The sequence below is a fragment of the Notothenia coriiceps genome, unplaced genomic scaffold (genome assembly GCF_000735185.1).
Source record: "Notothenia coriiceps isolate Sejong01 unplaced genomic scaffold, NC01 NC01_scaffold00006076, whole genome shotgun sequence".
NCBI classification, from domain to species: domain Eukaryota; kingdom Metazoa; phylum Chordata; class Actinopteri; order Perciformes; family Nototheniidae; genus Notothenia; species Notothenia coriiceps.
This window is the reverse complement of record NW_011338777.1, coordinates 285,419-303,443: the sequence shown is the minus strand read 5'-3', so window position 1 is coordinate 303,443 and position 18,025 is coordinate 285,419. Positions and strand designations below refer to the sequence as shown.

Below are 18,025 nucleotides of genomic sequence, written 5' to 3'. Positions count from 1 at the left end.
CGCCCACCGATGACGTAGTATACTTGAAATAGTGGCTCTGCAGCAGGTTTACTCGACATTGAGAAATAGGGTGTTTCTCAATGTCGAGTATGCTTGCTTGGTAGCACATGTCTTCCGAGCGTCTTGCTTCAGAAGCGAGGCAAGAATACTTCCTGGCATTCGGAAAACGAAGAGTGGAACAGGCGAGCAAGTGTGCAGGTGTTTCGTCATATGAGAGGCCCCGCCTTACATTTTCCACCATAGATTTGGGGAAATTGGTCCGTGCGCAAAGCACAGTCTACACATGTGCAGCCTCGAAATGTCTCCAAACGAAGTACGCCGGGCTCGGTAGAATTCCAAGTATGCTGGACATTGGAACAGTACTTCGGCGGCACTCAATGACGTAGTATGCTTGAAATAGTGGCTCTGGAGCAGCTTTACTCGAGATTGAGAAACACCCACGGCCTCTGACTGCCGCTAGCTGAAGCTTGGTTGCTAGGTTACTAGCTGGGTGTTCTCCGATAAGGGGCCGGGGGAAACAAAGTTGTTGATTACTGGTTCCATGTTGATTTATTTCAATACAAATTGTTGGGGTGAACTGAAAGGCTATTACCGTACTGGTTACTTTGCAGCCCGGAAATTTCCCCCAAAACACATTTAGACGCGATCGCCACACAGAAGTACCTTTCAAATCCCATCATTTTTAAGACCTTCTAAATCATATCTAAGACCTTTCTAATTTTTTTGATTATATTTAAGACCTTTTAAGACCCCGCGGGAACCCAGTAAATATAAAACCTGACTTTCAGCAACTTCCTGTAATATTCAAAGGACAAAGAATCTTTTAATTTATGAAGATTTTTGCCTGAAGTCGGGGCTAGCAGGGAGTGGGATGATTGGAAAAAGATTACATGTTGTGCTCTGCTTTCACAGAATTGTCAATTAACAGATATTTAGTTCCCTTGTTTAAAATGCATTAAAAAATAATCTTGGGAAACAAAAAACTGCAGTTTGGGGAAGAGCAGATGATTACCTGGGTTCCATGCGAACTGCTCCATGTTCCTGAGACAGACGATGAGCAGGAGGACGTAGCTGGTGAACCGCTCCTTTATATCTGCAGGACAAAGTAAAGACATGTGGTTAAAGAGGCACCACCATTTAAGACAGAAATCAAGAGTGTTGCATTGGTTCGTATTAGGTATCCTCATACTTTAGATATGCGTTCCAGCGGGTGGTGTTAAGGGAGGTGTGAAAGGAGGTTTTAAAATTAGATCCGTCAGTTCTACGTGCGAGGTGCTTTGAGAAAGGTCTCTGTTCATACGTTACAGCAGCATCACAGTCACAAGGCTTTCAGAGTGATCACAGTACATGTTTCAAACGTCAGTGTCGAACAATTTAAAGACTGAGCTGCAGAAATGTAGCATGCCATTATATATGCTAATTATGACCACGCTTGGCTCCATACTCAGGAATGATGTGAGAGAACAGTGAGAGGTAAATTGCAGCTGATTAAGGCTCCTCGTCTTCTGCTGTCATTAAAATATAATAAGAGCAACAAATTAAAAAAAAAACACATTCTGCCTTAGGGAATGAAAAGAGAAACGCACAACACAGTCAACATCTCTGTGTTGTGCGAATAATATCAGAGCTAAATCTGTAGATACATTGTATGCAAGTAACATCGTAGTTATATCAAGGCGCTTGTCATTTTAATATGTTTTGCTTTCAGTTTGATGCTTCGAATATGCATTGAATATCTTACCACTGTTAGACATTTGGAACAAGTTGTTCTTCTCAAATTTCTTGAACACACTTCCTTTGATTTCCACAAACTGTCATAAAGAAAAACACAAAGAACAAAGAAAGGAATACAGTTAGCAGTATTTAGGATCCAGAATATACAAACAGACCCCATTATCATGTTGCAGCTGAATTTAAACGTTTCATCTCCAGTGGGCAAAGTTGAATTTTTCTACGGAACATCTGCATACATATTATCGAAGTTAAATGTAGCACGTCCGCTTATATTTTGTTGCAAAAGTTTATCTGCTTAACCTGTTAAGCCCCATAGCCCCCGCGGACACCCTGTTGACATTTTCACGAAACTGTATCTCAGGGCTTCTTAACATTTAACAACCTATTAATGTGTCATACCCACTTAACGGTAAGAAACTCAGCTAACAGACGATGAACAATTTTTACCGAAACAAAACACAACTCTAACGCCAAGCGTCTGAATTAGCACTAAGCGAAAGAGTGCTAACCCACTTAGCACATAACTCACGGTAGAAATATTTTATACTTATTTTATACTACATCGGATCTTCACAAACAAGATATCATATGAAAGCTGAGATTCCAAAACTCAGGGCAGCGAAAGCAAGCAAAGACAACACACAACTTCTCTTTACGTGGCCAAAACAGCAAATACGTCTTACCTTTGCTGTTTTTCTGATCAAAAGTTGTGTTCAATGGCATTCAAACGCATATAAATGCTGCTGAAGGTTAATCCAATGTCTCTGTGTCCCTTCGAAATGATTACTGATAATCCATCATAACATTTATGTCCATAAACAGAGTGTTCATATAGAGTGTATTAGAGCTTCCGGTTTTGGGCATTCTGGCTACGCATCACTCTCATTCACCAATGGGTAATGTTTAGATGGATTTAGGAACTTCCCCTCGATTCTATTGGCTCTAACGGTTCAAAACAGGTGTCAATCATCAAAATCGACCGATGGGTTCCAAAGATGTGGAAAATGCACCCAAATGTGTTTTTTTTTTGCTAAATCTCTCTAAAAAGGTCAAATGTCACTTGTTTTGCATCAATCTTGATACAGGGTACTTATATGTTACAGTTTGGATTCCTAAAGCTTTTAGTCTACTCTCCCATCATTCAAGGGTGGTTTTCACTATAAGTAATGGGTTTCTTTGGACGGAAACTATAATTTTTTTTTTTTTTTTACTATGTTCAATCTGAATTTACTTTAAAAAAAAAATAAAAAATCAACATTGATTCTGACTCTTCTACATCCAACTCACAGGTTTATCATTGCTTTGAGAAAAAAAAAATGTATTGACCCCTTTTGTTCTGGGAATGTCATTTCCGAGCCTGAGACCTGAAAAATAGGCTCGCGGCTGAACAGGTTAAACAATCAGGCAGATTGTTGCACATTAATGTGTAATTACGTGCGTGCGTGCGTGCGTGTGTGTGTGTGTACTGACGTTGTTGGACATCATGATGGTGAGCAGGGACTTGTTGTGGGAGTTGAAGGCGACGTTGAGGGTGGAGGCTTGGACCATGATGAGGATGGCATGCAGAACTGAAGAACAGCAGCTCAGGAAAACAAATTTAACAAACATTCAGCACTGAACAACACTGCATTCAAATGTAATTAAATGTATGCTTCTTAGTCGTTAGACAGAACACATAATACAAATAACTACAAGTTTCCTTTGACGTATCCTGCCAGCAAGACCCATATACAAAATGTATACATGTCTGTTTGTCTTGATTATCTCAGCAGGAAGGCAATCCAGCAGAAATAATATAAGAACAAATGGTGTCTGTCAAGCAAGTGATGCAGGCTTAATTTATCTTTTTAGTGGTCACTTAGCTCACAAAGAAAGTAGTTAGAAGCATTTCATGACACTGTGGCTACATGTCATTTGTCAAATATAAACACTGAGGAAAGACGTCAAATATCAAATCGCATATGAAAAATTGACATTCATCTTTCTGTTGAACAAGAAGGATACAGACATAAAAGACGGCCATGAAGAAGTGAGGAATGACTCCTATACTGTCTCTCTTCCGCTCTTTGGGTTCTGTGGCCGTCCAGTAGAGAGCGTCCAGGATGTCTTGACCGAAGGACGAAAAGAGGCGGTCAGCCACCTTACAGAAAAAACAACATATTATTAATAATGACAACAATATGTTTGATTCACTTACTTTAACCTACTGGAATACGTCTTACTATGTTTTCAAGGTTTTTGGATCTTATGTTCTTATTAGATAAGATCACACCTTATTTACATTGTATGCCGTTTATTATAGGTCTTATCAATCTGAGCCAAATGACTGTTCACAACAACAAATCTGACATTATATCAAATCAAAGTAGATTCAAACTAAACCAAACAAACAGTCTGACGTTTATTGCTAAATCAATGATTTCCTAGTAATTCAGAAATGTACTTGAAGGCTGGACCCACCCATGTTTAAGAATGCAAGATGTTAATTCAGCACCAAACACGAGATGTGAGTGTATGAAGAGTGCCGTACCTCCAGCATGTTGTAGATGATGTACAGTTTGATGACGGACTGTCCTCTGATCAGGTGGTACATCATGGAGTAATCCACATAATGCATCATGGAGAAGCACAGCACCATGATCAGACCCTTCAGCACGTCACACACCTGCGCTGGCTGCAGCAGCCGAGACCCACTGACCACACACACACACACAGAAACACACACACACACACACACACACACACACAGACGGACTTATAAACGTACAGTTGCTGTATTGATTATAGAAACACGTTAAACCAAGCTTTTGGGAAAAAATGTCCGTACTTGAACACATACTACATGCTGTTAATAGGCGCTTTCACACCAAGTACTTTTCCCAGGAATAGTTCCAGGAGCTTTTATTTCCCCGGAACTATCTAGTAGATCGCGTTCACACCGGATTAAGTCCCTGAGGGAGGATTACGCAAATGAAGCAAACCCCCAGGAAATGCACCGGACTCTATGCCAATATTCGTTGTTTTCCAAACGGCGGTACTGCAATTTCCGTATCAGTCCGTGACGTCACCCGGCCCAAAACAACTTTTTCCCATTGACAAACATGGGGAAAGAGACGTCTGTAAATCGGTGGATTTTTTTTTTTAACTAAATAAACTACCCAGTATGAACTATTTTATAGCCCTTATTAGAATCATTCGGTCCTTAAAGTTGTAAAATGTACTATATTTATTTTATTTTATTCTACAATTATTCTACTGAGCCGAGAGTGGGAGCTCGGGGGGCGGGGCTTAAGGGGCGCATGCTCTGTGACTGCACATACGGGTTCTTCTGCTCTGACAGCCAGGCATGACGGGTAATCTGTGACGTTGGGCCATTTTGTCTTCATGCGCCAATGAGCAACTCTCATAGGAAAGAACGAGACCCCGCCTCCCACGCTGTATCCAGTTCTTATTATACATCCATGAAATGAAGCCGCTGACGCAAACAACTTCACGGCGTATAATGCCACCCGAAGTCCCGGAGCCCCCCGGAGTCCGGGGCTTTGGCTGGCAGTAAATCGCCACCCGAAGACCCGGGTAAATTGCCAGAAGCGCCGACACCTCCTCATCACTCCACCGATCCCACGTTTTATTTTGTGTTGCCATAAGTTAGTCTCTCTCCGTTGGTGTGCTGGGCTAATGCTAATGCTAATAATGCTAATGCGAGGAAATAAAATGGCGGCTTCACAACAACTTTTCAGAGTTTTACGGCACGTGGTTTGCAATTCGCCCAGCCAATCAGAAATTGGAACCTTTTTCTCCCCAGGAAAGTCCCTGCTCTCTAGCAGGGAGTAAAAAGGGGGTGAAAGGTTCCCGAAAAAAAAGATATTTTTGGTGTGAACGCAACATCCCAGGAACTATCGGAACTATTTCTGGGAAAAGTACTCCGGTGTGAAGGCGCCTAATGCAGTATATCCATAAGTAGTGTAATCTTTAACATGCATATTACCTAATATTAGCAATAAAAAGTGTGATTTTTCAGATGCAATATACAGGTATGCTGACAAACAAACACACACACATATTTGGACCAAATAAAAATAGACTGCAACAACAGAAGGTCGAGATATACAGATTCTAAAATTCATTTCGGTTCAAAATGACATATTCCAAATAAAGGAAAGGGCTACAACTATCGATAACAAAAAAGCCACAATGTGATATATTAAAGTTAGTATCTCCTTTATATAACATGTTATCTCATTCATAACAGTTATCTCCTTTTCATATGTCCTTTTCTGTGGCTCTGCTTTTATACACATTATATCTTTGTTGATCTGCCAACCTGACTACAGCACACCGACAAAGACTCATATGTATTTGCGTATCTTTCTGTAGGGACATTTTCCATTTTGGACAGAAATGGTGTAGGGTGATCAAAGTAAATGGAAGAAAAACGGGTAATAATGTTTTTGAAACATATGCAGCTTTCATTATTAATAGCAATGGCTGGCAGTGGCAGCTTGAGAGCATGTTAAGAGGAGGGCTGACAAATCCATACGAGCGGTTATTTACTGACAGGGATAACGAGAGGAGCCGGAGAGAGAGCTTAACTCTGAGACATGCTGCATATTTTACATGTCAGCTCTGGAACTGGACTTTACATCCACAAACATCGAGTACAGCGGGAAGAAAAGGCTTCTCACTGACCATAACTCAATAATCCAGTATTCACAAACAGTATGGTTTTCAAACTGAGAGGTAACATCTATCTGCTGATATGGGTGTTTAAACAGGATTCAGAAGAATAACACTGCGTTTTGCTGTTGGCTGTTTATTCTACCACATTACCACAAAGACTATCATTTCTCTCTCTAGATAATCACAGTTGGTCTATAGCACACAGTAGCTGTCGGTGGTTGGCACGCTCATAGTTTGGAAAGACAGACAGTAGTAAAAACACTATCCAGCATACTGCTCTGAAATGAGGAAGCAGAAAAAAACTTACCAAAAAATCCATATAATTTCAAGTGTATGCTTTATTTACAATATTTTCTCTTTACCTTGCCAGTCGACAGACTTCCCAAAAGGAAATTAAAGCCATTATAACCATCTAAGCTCTCTTCAAAACTTCCAGACTCCATTGACAAAAAGTAATTTAACATGATAGGAGTTGCTGGTCTGTCTGGCAGATTTGAAAGAAATATAGATTTCGGCTTTACTCCCCGTTAGAAAGGGCTGTTTTGGGTGGCTAAACTAACTTTTGCTGCTGCCACCATCAACATCAGAACATTGCTTAGCTTCTGTAATGTAGCTTTGAATGCTTCTACAAGCTGACTGTTATCTATTGTAGGTTTTCATTGACTATGGCTAAGAACCCAAAACAACCACCATTGCTCTTTAGGTACAAATTCTTCACTAAATGACTATAAACACAGATTAATACTTGACTAACTCCCTAGAGCACAACACAGGGCGGACAACAGTCAGTGAGCTACTCTAACAGCTGTTATTACCGTAATCAATTCAAACAGTTGTTGGTTTGTCTTGCATTACAACAACAGGGCTACTCCTCCTCAACCCTTTACACTTTTTTTAAACACGAGAGGAAATTAATCAGTTTTAGATGGGAGAAAAAGGGGGCTTAAGGGTGTCGAGATGTGAACTATTTTAAGAGCAAAATCCAAGCTAAGAGAGAGAGAGAGAGAGAGAGAGAGAGAGAGAGAGAGGAGGAAATGGCGTGAGTTTAGGAAGACGTCTAAATGAGCTTAATAGAGTGTCCTCTGAACTGTGTGCAGCTGAGCACAAAGCTGTGGAGAGAAAGACATGAGATGAACATCTGGGCCTTTTGTCCGAAGCATGAAAGACAACGATTTCCTTTGTAAACAAGGAATAATTAGGGTTTTGATTGAATACACTTAATTTATTACCAGGTTACACTGATGAGGTGTATTTACATGTAGTCAAATCCATTTACCTTTATTATTTTCTCTCATATCTACACACATGACAACGGAAAGATTCCATTTAAACGGCACCATCTAATATCAGGAGTGGCTTCTTATGATATTGACATTTTCACGGGGTTTCCTGAAGCTACAGCGCCATCCAGTGGACACGTCTGAAGACATTCATGCAAACAGGCATGGTACAGGATAATGACTAAACCATTGAAATGTTCTTGTTTTGTGGTTCAGTGCTCAATGTACAACCATAAACCAGAGATATATAAATAAGGGAGCTAAGAAACATTATGTGGTGGCAGAATATAAACGATTCAGTATAAACATAGAAAAACAAATCTAGTTTAAAGTAGGACTTCTGCTAAACTTAAAGTCAGAGAATCACTTCGGAAGATTAAAAAAAAGGGTCCGATCAAAGATAAAATGTACTGAGGCACCAATATCAGAGATTCAACTCAATAATGAAACACTAAATGTTCACTTACTGATGAGTTAATTCATGGTTACAAACAGAAGAACACCACAATTTAAATATAAACAAAAATAAGAGGAACATTTGTTCTTATTTGCTTCATGCATGAGGCCCATTTTGTGCGATCAATTACTTAAACAATGAATATATCATCAAAATTGTTGTTAGGTTAATTATATAACTGATAAACAACATTACAAATGTAAAAACACTTGTTCTATTTCGATTATGTTGTTTTCCTAATCGTTGCAAGTCAAAATCGTAATTGCGATTAAAATATGATTAAAGGTAGGGTAGGTAAGAATGGAGAAACCAGCTCGAGTGCGCTAGAATTTGAAAGTGAAAAATCTGCCCCTTCCTTCAGACTTCCTTACAGAGCCCCTCCTCCAACACACACGAACGCGCACATGACCAATGAGGGCACGAGATAAGTTTGTGCACAGATGGAAGGCTGACAGGCAGGTAGGCCATCCAGTTACTTTAGCCGGGCCGGCTCATATGATTGGTCTTGCTTTTTACAGCGCCAGTGCTTCCACAGATGACATTTTTTATGTATTTATTGTCAAAGCATTTAATGTATTCATTGCTATCGGGATGTTAAGAGCATTCCATGGAATATAACAAAAAGTGTTTCTGAAGTGAATTACCTACCCCACCTTTAACTGAGCAGCCCTAAAAGCAGTCCTCTCTCTCTCTCTCTCTTCTACAAGCTTTATCTCCATAACACACATGAACATTATATGAGAGCAGTCAGCTGTGTGCTGCATTCCAAGCAGCCATCACTGTGAGCCGTTCATGCTGTATTAGCCTGATATGAGGCATTAAGACTCTGCAGCAGGAAAAAAAAACAGATGCTGATGCAAGCCTGCAACCTGCCGAGCAGCGGGGGGGTTCTGTGCAGGGAAGGAGAATATGTTTTCCCTTCATCAACAACAACTGAATTCAAATCAGAAGAGCCCCATTCTGCTCCAGATGAGATGTTTCATGTGCAGCTGCATCACTGACAGGAGGCAGCGTGGAGATGAGAATGAGCATGCACTCTCAGCAAACCTTCCCTGGAGGATTCCCAAAATAAAAACAGACTCATGAGGAACCAACATGGCGGCTCTGGCTTCGACAGCGGACTTGAGGAGTCAAGCTGCATAATAACAGACAAAATGGAGATGAAGAGAAACTGGTTTGGAGGGCTGGGGATGATGAAGGTGAAAACATGTATGAAGCCGTGATAGGCTTTAGGAGCGTACCTGCTTCTTCTGCAGTAGGGGCATGTGCGTGCCCTGCAGGGGGAGGAAGGCAGGGGAGAGTAAGACAAAGGGTGAGGAGAGCAGGGGGACAGGCAGTGCCCATCGTGGGGGGGGGGGGGGGGGGGGGGGGGGGGTCACATATGACGTTGTATTTTTACTACAATGCTTTTCAGGAAGGGAGAACAAAAGAATCAATACTACAAAGTCAAATCAAGTAAGAGTACTAAATTATTAGCGTAGAAATATACATATTGGTTTTAGGGATTGAAGCCCATAACTGGTCGAGTGTCTTATTCTGCAGAATGGCCCATTTCAGAATCATATATATATATAAATGTTACAGCTGGTTATGGCCTTATGTAATTGCCTTATACTATTGGGGAGGGTAGATTTATATTTGTATTAATAATCTAGATGTGAAGAATAACTATAAATACATGTAAGAAAACAATGAATAATGTTTGTTTCAAAGAGCAACTGACATTTTTAATTAAAGTTAAAAGGTACTTAGTTACATTCCACCACTGCTGCTGCTGCTTTTAAATCTCAATGTCACATCATTATGAATGATACACTAATAAGCATATTTCATTGGTATATTTGCAATATTACATTTAATAGTTGTGGCAAACTGTTAGAGGCAAACAAAGTGAGATATCAATCAGCCATTTGAACAAACACATGTGGAATCTGATTGCATTTACAGACGGGGGGTCTTACTGCTTCTTTAAGACAGTGACAGGGGACAGAAAGGAAATGTAGGGAAAGAGCAATGTGTATTTGCTTCCATGTGTAATGCGCCATAACCTCTCAGCTATTGGGAGTTTTGTTTGCTTTAAGTTCAGTTTCAAATATATTCACAAAGCTGAAGTCATTTATTATAACCAGTGTACCTGCAATAGTGCAGCCTACGCCTCTGAGCGTTAAGATGTGTTTGTGTTCTGGTACGTCATCATACCGTACATTCTTTGCAGGTTAATGTCAAATACATGTGTTTATTTGAGTATGAGTATAATTGTTGCAGTATGTTTACTGGGAGGAGAGTGTGTGTTTCGAGTCTGACCTGAAGCCACAGCATGGCAACGTGAGGAGGCGCAGCACGGCCAGCAGCACCCTGAGGGGCAGCAGCGTGAACACGTACAGGAAGGCGTCCACACACAGGAAGAAGCCAAATGTCATCAGCTGTGTCAAACAACGATATGCAGAAAGAAAAAGCTCCAGATTAAAAGAGAATAGCCTCGGGGGGGAACAGTCTTAAAAACATTGACTCATCATCACCTTTTTCCCCCAGTGTCAAAAGGACAACAGCAATACAAGAATATAATGAAATATCTGTGACCTGCTCGATGGAAATCAGTCGCATTGACCCGAAGACACATTTTGAGTTGTATACACTGTTGGCAAGAGGAGATTCCTAGCTTTCTAATGATATCAGGATTGTTGTTGTCTCTGTTGTTCTACTCCAAATATTAAGCAAAAATATGCCACATTATATAATGACTGTTAGAGTCATCATTTTGAGGAATCATCGATCTGATTGATTATTAGTGGAGAGAATGATCAAAGTAGTACGGAGGGAAAATATTTTCGTTTGGATTACTGGTTTTGGGGAAGCTTGCGAGTGTTTGTGTGAGTGTGTGTTTGTGTGTTTTTGGTTTGTGTGTATTGTGTTGGTTTCCCGGGGAAACCACTCACGAGAAACACCGGCTGTCGTTATGCCTGCTGTGACGTCAAGTTACTCCGTTCTCCGCTTGTAATTATGCCGTCACAAGCTTCAAAGTTGTATTTATCATCTGAATTTGCCGAAACAAGTTTAATATTCTGAAAGCCAAGACTTTGTTTAATTGAAATCAGATGAAAACAAACTGTGAGAGGTGTAATCTTCCCTTTACAAGCTTCAAAAATGTATTTATCGTGTGATTTTGGAAATAAAAGTTTCATATTTTGAAAGCCAAGACTTTTTTTTTTTTTTTAAATCAAACAAAACACCAGAACCCTTTTTTTACGCAAATCCACGTTTATTTTGAAATGAGCCGTTGCGACTTCCGACTGATTTCGATAGAGCGGGTCACGAGATGAGGACACACACGTTTCTTCACAGCTGAAACTGAGTTCTAGCTGAAAAAGAAAAAGTTTTTTAGGATGTCACATCTTTGTTCCATCAGAGAAGAAGCCAGCAGAGTGTTAATAACCACCACCTGAATCCAATTAAGCAGCAAACACATACCTTCATAGTTCCCCACATACATACAGCCATTGCCTTGTCATTTTCAAAAGTAATGAGTAAATCTAAGCCAGCTGAAGTCTTCTTGCTCCTACTTCTAACTGGGAAAAACATGGAGGCACTGATGTGAGTTTTGGTGGGAGGGTTAGTCTCTTATTGGTGGATTCTGTGTGAGTGCCCATGACGTTGGTTGGTCTGCGTAACATAGTAAAGGCACTGAGGTTTTTAATGTTTACACACATTCCTCTCCTGCCCCCCAAAGGCAGTGAGAGCTGCGTTACTCTGGGCTCGCTTGTTCGGATGTAGCTCTGCAGAGAGAGTCAACTCAACTCCAGAAACAATAAACAAAGACACAGAGAGGAGCGCCAATGACCACACTGAGAGACTTGTAAGCATGTGTTCTGTGTAATAGTCTAGGTAAGGCCTCCTAACTGGTCATATGTTAGCCCTTTTAAGATATATCAGTCATGTATCATTGTAAACAGACAGATTCCTAGAAAGAGGCAACACACACAAATCCACATTTTGATGTGTCTACACTGCCTCCTGGTGGCTCATAAGAAGAACAACAAAAATAAACAGCTGTCAGTCAGCCACATGGCCATTTAAAAATAATAATAATATTGTTTTACACACATCAATTAATGAATTCAACAACATTGATGCAGTGTGTATATGCACCGTGTACTTGGGAATGTACCACATTATTTCTTTACTTACAGATTATTTTAAATATATGTTGTTTTATTTACTATATCGTGTCTTAAACTAATGACAATACAACATTCAAGAGTTACATTTTATAGTTACAAACTTAATCTGACTAACTGCTAATACAGCAAAACTTATTATGATATTGAATACGTTGAATCTTTATTTGAGAAGCTTTAACCAACACACCTTTGGTATGGAATGCTTGATAAATGAAGCTTGAACATTGCAGGACATTGAGAAGGATTACGGGCTGACTGTGAGCTGTGAACTGAATGAAACGATGACAGCACACAGCAGATAGATGGAGATGACTGAAGGGAAACAGGGCAGATGTGTAGGGAAACTATGAATAATGATGTATCATTCACATGTTTACCTTCTCCAGCTCCTTGGGAATGCGCATGCATGTGTAAACTCTCTCTCTGCGCTCCGTGTACTTTGCCTCATTGTGCTCCAGGAAGTAGCCTCTGGTGAGCTCTGCGCTAATGAAGCGAGTCAACGATGGATCTGGAACAACATCAGAGCACATTGTTAGCACAAGGGCATTGTCTGCAACAATTACAACCACAGCCTCAGCCGTCCACACAATGAGAGCCCCAACATTTCAGAGCGTTACAGTGCAGGGTGAATGAGAAGGAAACTTCTCTGAGTGGTGAGGACAAATGTTCTTAGCTGGCTGTTTGATGCCATGCACTGCTGAACATGCCAAAGGAAAGTCTTTGTGGTGAACAGTAGGTTTTGTTAAGGCAAACATGACTGATAAAAGTACCTAACGTGGTAGTGACAGTTCATTTTCTTGTTTGATTAATCTACAGATTATTAACTTAAATGTAGCCTTCAGTTAGAAAACCCATTACAATAAGAACATATTATTAGACTTTGTAGATTCATCAATAGATATATATTTTTAATATGATTATTTTAGGAGCTTGTGAAAACAAATAGCAAGAAAGAAACACATTTGAGAAGCTTAAAGTGCACCTATCATGCTATGTTTAGTCAATAGCATAGGTCTCACCGTCTCAGATATTTGAAAATATATAAAAAACATGTCTATGAAGTGTTTTGCTCAAAATACCAAACAGATCACCCATTCTGGCCATGCCTCATATCCCTCTATTTCACTTCCTGTTTCAAAAGGGCTGATTTGGGGTCTAAAGCTTTAAAAAAGAAAATTTGATTTAAAAAAAAAGGAGGGGGCTGAGCTCATGCGGGAGATTCTACCGGCAGATACTGCGGTGATGAAACACCATATCATGGATTATCAAGGAGTATTTCTGAAACAGTATGGAGCTCAAAGGCTTTCTCTCTTGCCGGTTATACCACAAGGTGAGGTCCTTTTTATTTCCTGCTTCTTCACACACATGCTCTCCAGTACAGGTTAGCTCTGAGTGTTAGCGATGCTAATGTAAACACCGACCATAGTACGTCCAAAACAGTCGGGCATTGTTTCTGATAGCAACGTTTCTGATTGGNAAAAAAGGAGGGGTCTGAGCTCATGCGGGAGATTCTACCGGCAGATACTGCGGTGATGAAACACCATATCATGGATTATCAAGGAGTATTTCTGAAACAGTATGGAGCTCAAAGGCTTTCTCTCTTGCCGGTTATACCACAAGGTGAGGTCCTTTTTATTTCCTGCTTCTTCACACACATGCTCTCCAGTACAGGTTAGCTCTGAGTGTTAGCGATGCTAATGTAAACACNCCACATTTCTGATATTACGTCATATCGGACGCAAATCTGGATCAGCTCCGTTGTAGCCCCGTTTCTAGAGATTTGGGTACGGAGGAAAAGAGAGAGGGTTTTATTTTCTGACGCTGTGTGAGTTCCCCGAGACACCGGGGACACATGTTTATGTATAAAAGACATCAAAAAGTGTATTTTGCATGATAGGTCCCCTTTAAACTGCAGAATTGTAGGATTAAAGAAAATGTATGGATTTTTCTGTCAATCAAGAAGTTATTAATCTGAGAGTGATGTAATACACTGATACAATACACCTTGTAAAGAAAGGCTTTTTAAAACCATGAGAGAGATTCACAAAACTGACAACCTGATTTTGTGGACCAATTAAAAGATTGAATATATATTGTTATAAACAATTATAATACATGCAACAGACTGCAATAACAACAGACTGAACAAGAAACTTGTTTCAGTTGTAAACAGTGTCTCAGTCTCACTTCATCCTAATTGCCCCATACTGTGTTACAATTANTCAAAGGCTTTCTCTCTTTCCGGTTATCCCACACGGTGAGGTCCTTTTTATTTCCTGCTTCTTCACACACATGCTCTCCAGTACAGGTTAGCTCTGAGTGTTAGCGATGCTAATGTAAACACCGACCATGTTACGTCCAAAACAGTCGGGCATTGTTTCTGATAGCAACGTTTCTGATAGGGCCGTGGGTCCACATTTCAGATATTACGTCATATCGGACGCAAATCTGGATCAGCTCCGTTGTAGCCCCGTTTTTAGAGATTTGGGTACGGAGGAAAAGAGAGAGGGTTTTATTTTCTGAGCTGCGTGAGTTCCCCGACACATCGGGGACATCTTTATGTATAAAAGACATAAAAAAGTGCATTTTGCATGATAGGTCCCCTTTAAACTGCAGAATTGTAGGATTAAAGAACAATTATGGATTTTTCTGTCAATCAAGAAGTTATTAATCTGAGAGTGAAGGCTTTTTAAAACAATGAGAGAGATTCACAAAACTGACAACCTGATTTTGTGGACCAATTAAAAGATTGAATATATATTGTTATAAACAATTATAATACATGCAACAGACTGCAATAACAACAGACTGAACAAGAAACTTGTTTCAGTTGTAAACAGTGTCTCAGTCTCACTTCATCCTAATTGCCCCATACTGTGTTACAATTATTTCCACTTGCTATTCTTTATAACTGGAGATATATTCATTTTACGCTAAACATCACATGACCTAACAGTAAACTGTTGGCTCAACAAGCAACAGTTCAGCTGTTAATGTCGTAGTGGCACAGCGAGCTGTAACACGTTGGTGTTTAGTGGGATTACAGTGAAAACAGCTACATGTAGCACCACACACATGCCTGGGTTACAAAGATATTTACACAGTAGAGTAGAGTAGGGCCTGAGAACATTACAATACATATTTTTTAATGTTAAATTCAACTCAGCTTACAGTGTCTTTAGTAATTGCACTTTATACTGTCCAATATTTACTTAATAGTGTTTACCTAACCTTTACGTTTCTTTTCTTGATGTGATAAAATCATAATGTGCCAAGTCAAATGAGGGTCCATGTTTACAGGTCGGTGTCAAACCATATTGTGTAACTAAAGGACAAGTTATGATTAGGGTTATGCATTATATAAACTCTTTTATGATCATGTATTTTCATAGCTGTGCCTGTGACCATCATGGTGGCTGCATGTATTTAGATAAAGTCAGAAATGTTGATAGCTGAGATTTTGATGTATTTGAATCTGTGACCCATATGCTTGAGTAATGTTAAAGCATTCACTCTAAGACAAATCAAGACTCTGAGACTAAACCAAACTGTATGTTGACATGTGAGGTGTCACTGAAGTAAAGCTGCAACTAGCCTAATGATTATCTTCAGTATGAGATAAACGTTTCTCTATTAATTGAGCATTTTGTCCACAAACTGCTAATGTAAATGTTAACAGTAACACTCCTGCTATAATGTAGGTGGCTTATTCAGATGTCCTGTTTAGTCAGACCCACATTCAGAAAACTATTTTCAGTCAAAACTTAAAAGCTGGAACTAAACGGGAAAAGTACGGGGAAAAGTACTCCGGTGTGAAAGCGCCTAATAGGTGCCAACTAATTTTCTGTCTATCAACTGATCATGAGGTAATCGAACTGTGGGTGTCCTTTGTGCTATCATCTTGTCTATGCTCACATTTATATTCTTTACACCTATCATAGTGTGTGATCTTTAAACGGGGATAAAGCCATGATTCAAATGTTTTTGCACAGACAGTACAACCAAAATTCATCAGGTCACACCATCTGACGTGTGACACCTGCAAGGCATGCTCTGTGGACATCTTGTAGTGAAAACTGTGGTTAGATAGTTGATGTCATGTATTACACAATATTTACTGCTAAGTGAACTTTAAACAGATATCACTGCAGGCACGGTTTATGAAGGCATGCAAACTAACTTTAGGCATTACTGCAGTAGATTAGTGAACTCGTTTTAAACAATGGCTTCATTGAGTTGTGTTTAATTAACAAGATACATTGATTATATGTGTAGAGGTTTTACTGCTTTACATACTTGTATGTACAATGAACACACAGTATAAGGAATGTAGCTGCTTTATTGTGAACCAGCCGCAGGTACATAGCAGTGGTGTAAGGTGACTAGTACATGTATTCAAACACCGTACTCAGCACAATTTTGAGGGACTTGTACTTTACTTGAGTATTTTTGCTCCTTTGTACTTCTACACTACATTTCAGAGGTCAATTGTGTACCTTTTTCTCCATGCCATGTATTTAATATCTTAAATAAGTTACTTTGCAGACTTTGATTATTGAAGTGAATATAATTAACAATAAAATAAGACTTTATTTAAACCTGGAGTGAAGCTACCCTGCAGCATGCAAAGGATTACAATTAGTTACACTTTTACACACATTAATGCACCAATAATATAACCAAAACATATGAAATATTATTCTGAAATGGGCCAATCTGCAGAATAAGTATTTTTACTTTTGGTACTTTAGTATATTTTGATGCTAATACTTTTGTACTTTTACTCGAGACATTTTGAATGCAGGACTTTTACTTTACTACACTCTGTTATTGCTACTTTTACTAAGGTACAAGATCAGAGTACTTCTTCCACCTCTGGTACAGAATGCTGACTACTAACTGACAAAGTGACCATAACCCCACACACCTCACTGGGTATCACACTTACTAAGGTAGGCCACCTTAGTAGCAATGGATAAAACACTTATCATTCACCAAATGATCTACAATTAGATAATCAAGTCTCAGCTTTAACTAAATAACACTACTCCAGAAGCGTTACTAACTTTAAAAGTACTTTAACGGTTCATATAATATACGTTAAGTCACATCACTATTAATGTTATAATGCTAACAGCGATCAAACTGAAACCCATTCCAGCCGTTGGTTCGCTGTAACGTCGGTAACGTCAACGGTTGTTACCTGCTGCCTCCCGTTGCTCCCTCCTCCTGACAGCGCTTATATCGTAGAATCCCAACGTTTCCGGTAGGTCCGGAGTTATACCGATTTTACCGGACTTGTGCAACTCGTCCCACGGTCGTTTCTGTCTTTTCTTCAGCTCAATTTCTGCTTCTTTCTCCTCTGACAGCTCGCTCCCCGACACGTCCGCCATCTTTACTTCGGTCGCTGCGTCGCCTCGTGCAACGTCATCGCACTACGGGTAAAAACAAATGACGTAATAACGTGAACGTGACTAGCAGGTAGAATTAACAGATTTTGATTTTATTCATATTAGTTTTTTTAAATCCCTTGAGAACAACTTGGGAAAACGTCATTTCATTAGAAGCTATATATTTTTCTAAATGAATTATTATTCAAATAATTTATATTTGTAATGTTTTGGTCTCAACCTACTACACAATTAACAACATTCTCAAAGCCAAATTACAGGTAAAGAATGAACGGTTGTCACAAA

The 18,025-nt window shown here is 39.6% G+C and overlaps 1 protein-coding gene across 2 annotated transcripts in view; it reads right to left on the bottom strand.

Annotated features, from left to right (window-relative positions):
- Positions 1-17,738, bottom strand: part of LOC104943413 (transmembrane anterior posterior transformation protein 1 homolog) — a 32,741-nt gene extending 15,003 nt beyond the window's left edge. Inside the window, exons 1-9 of one of the 2 annotated variants that reach the window (XM_010768798.1) lie at positions 17,533-17,738; positions 12,707-12,837; positions 10,456-10,574; positions 9,393-9,425; positions 4,265-4,427; positions 3,739-3,874; positions 3,205-3,302; positions 1,742-1,811; positions 1,013-1,093 (exon numbers count right to left, since the gene is read on the bottom strand). In XM_010768798.1, the coding sequence (XP_010767100.1) occupies positions 1,013-1,093; positions 1,742-1,811; positions 3,205-3,302; positions 3,739-3,874; positions 4,265-4,427; positions 9,393-9,425; positions 10,456-10,574; positions 12,707-12,837; positions 17,533-17,722 (1,021 nt within the window). In that variant the 5' untranslated portion in view covers positions 17,723-17,738. The remainder of the gene's footprint in view (positions 1-1,012; positions 1,094-1,741; positions 1,812-3,204; positions 3,303-3,738; positions 3,875-4,264; positions 4,428-9,392; positions 9,426-10,455; positions 10,575-12,706; positions 12,838-17,532) is intronic. The other variant, XM_010768799.1, reaches the window with a different exon arrangement.
- Between the last annotated feature and the right edge of the window lie 287 nt (positions 17,739-18,025).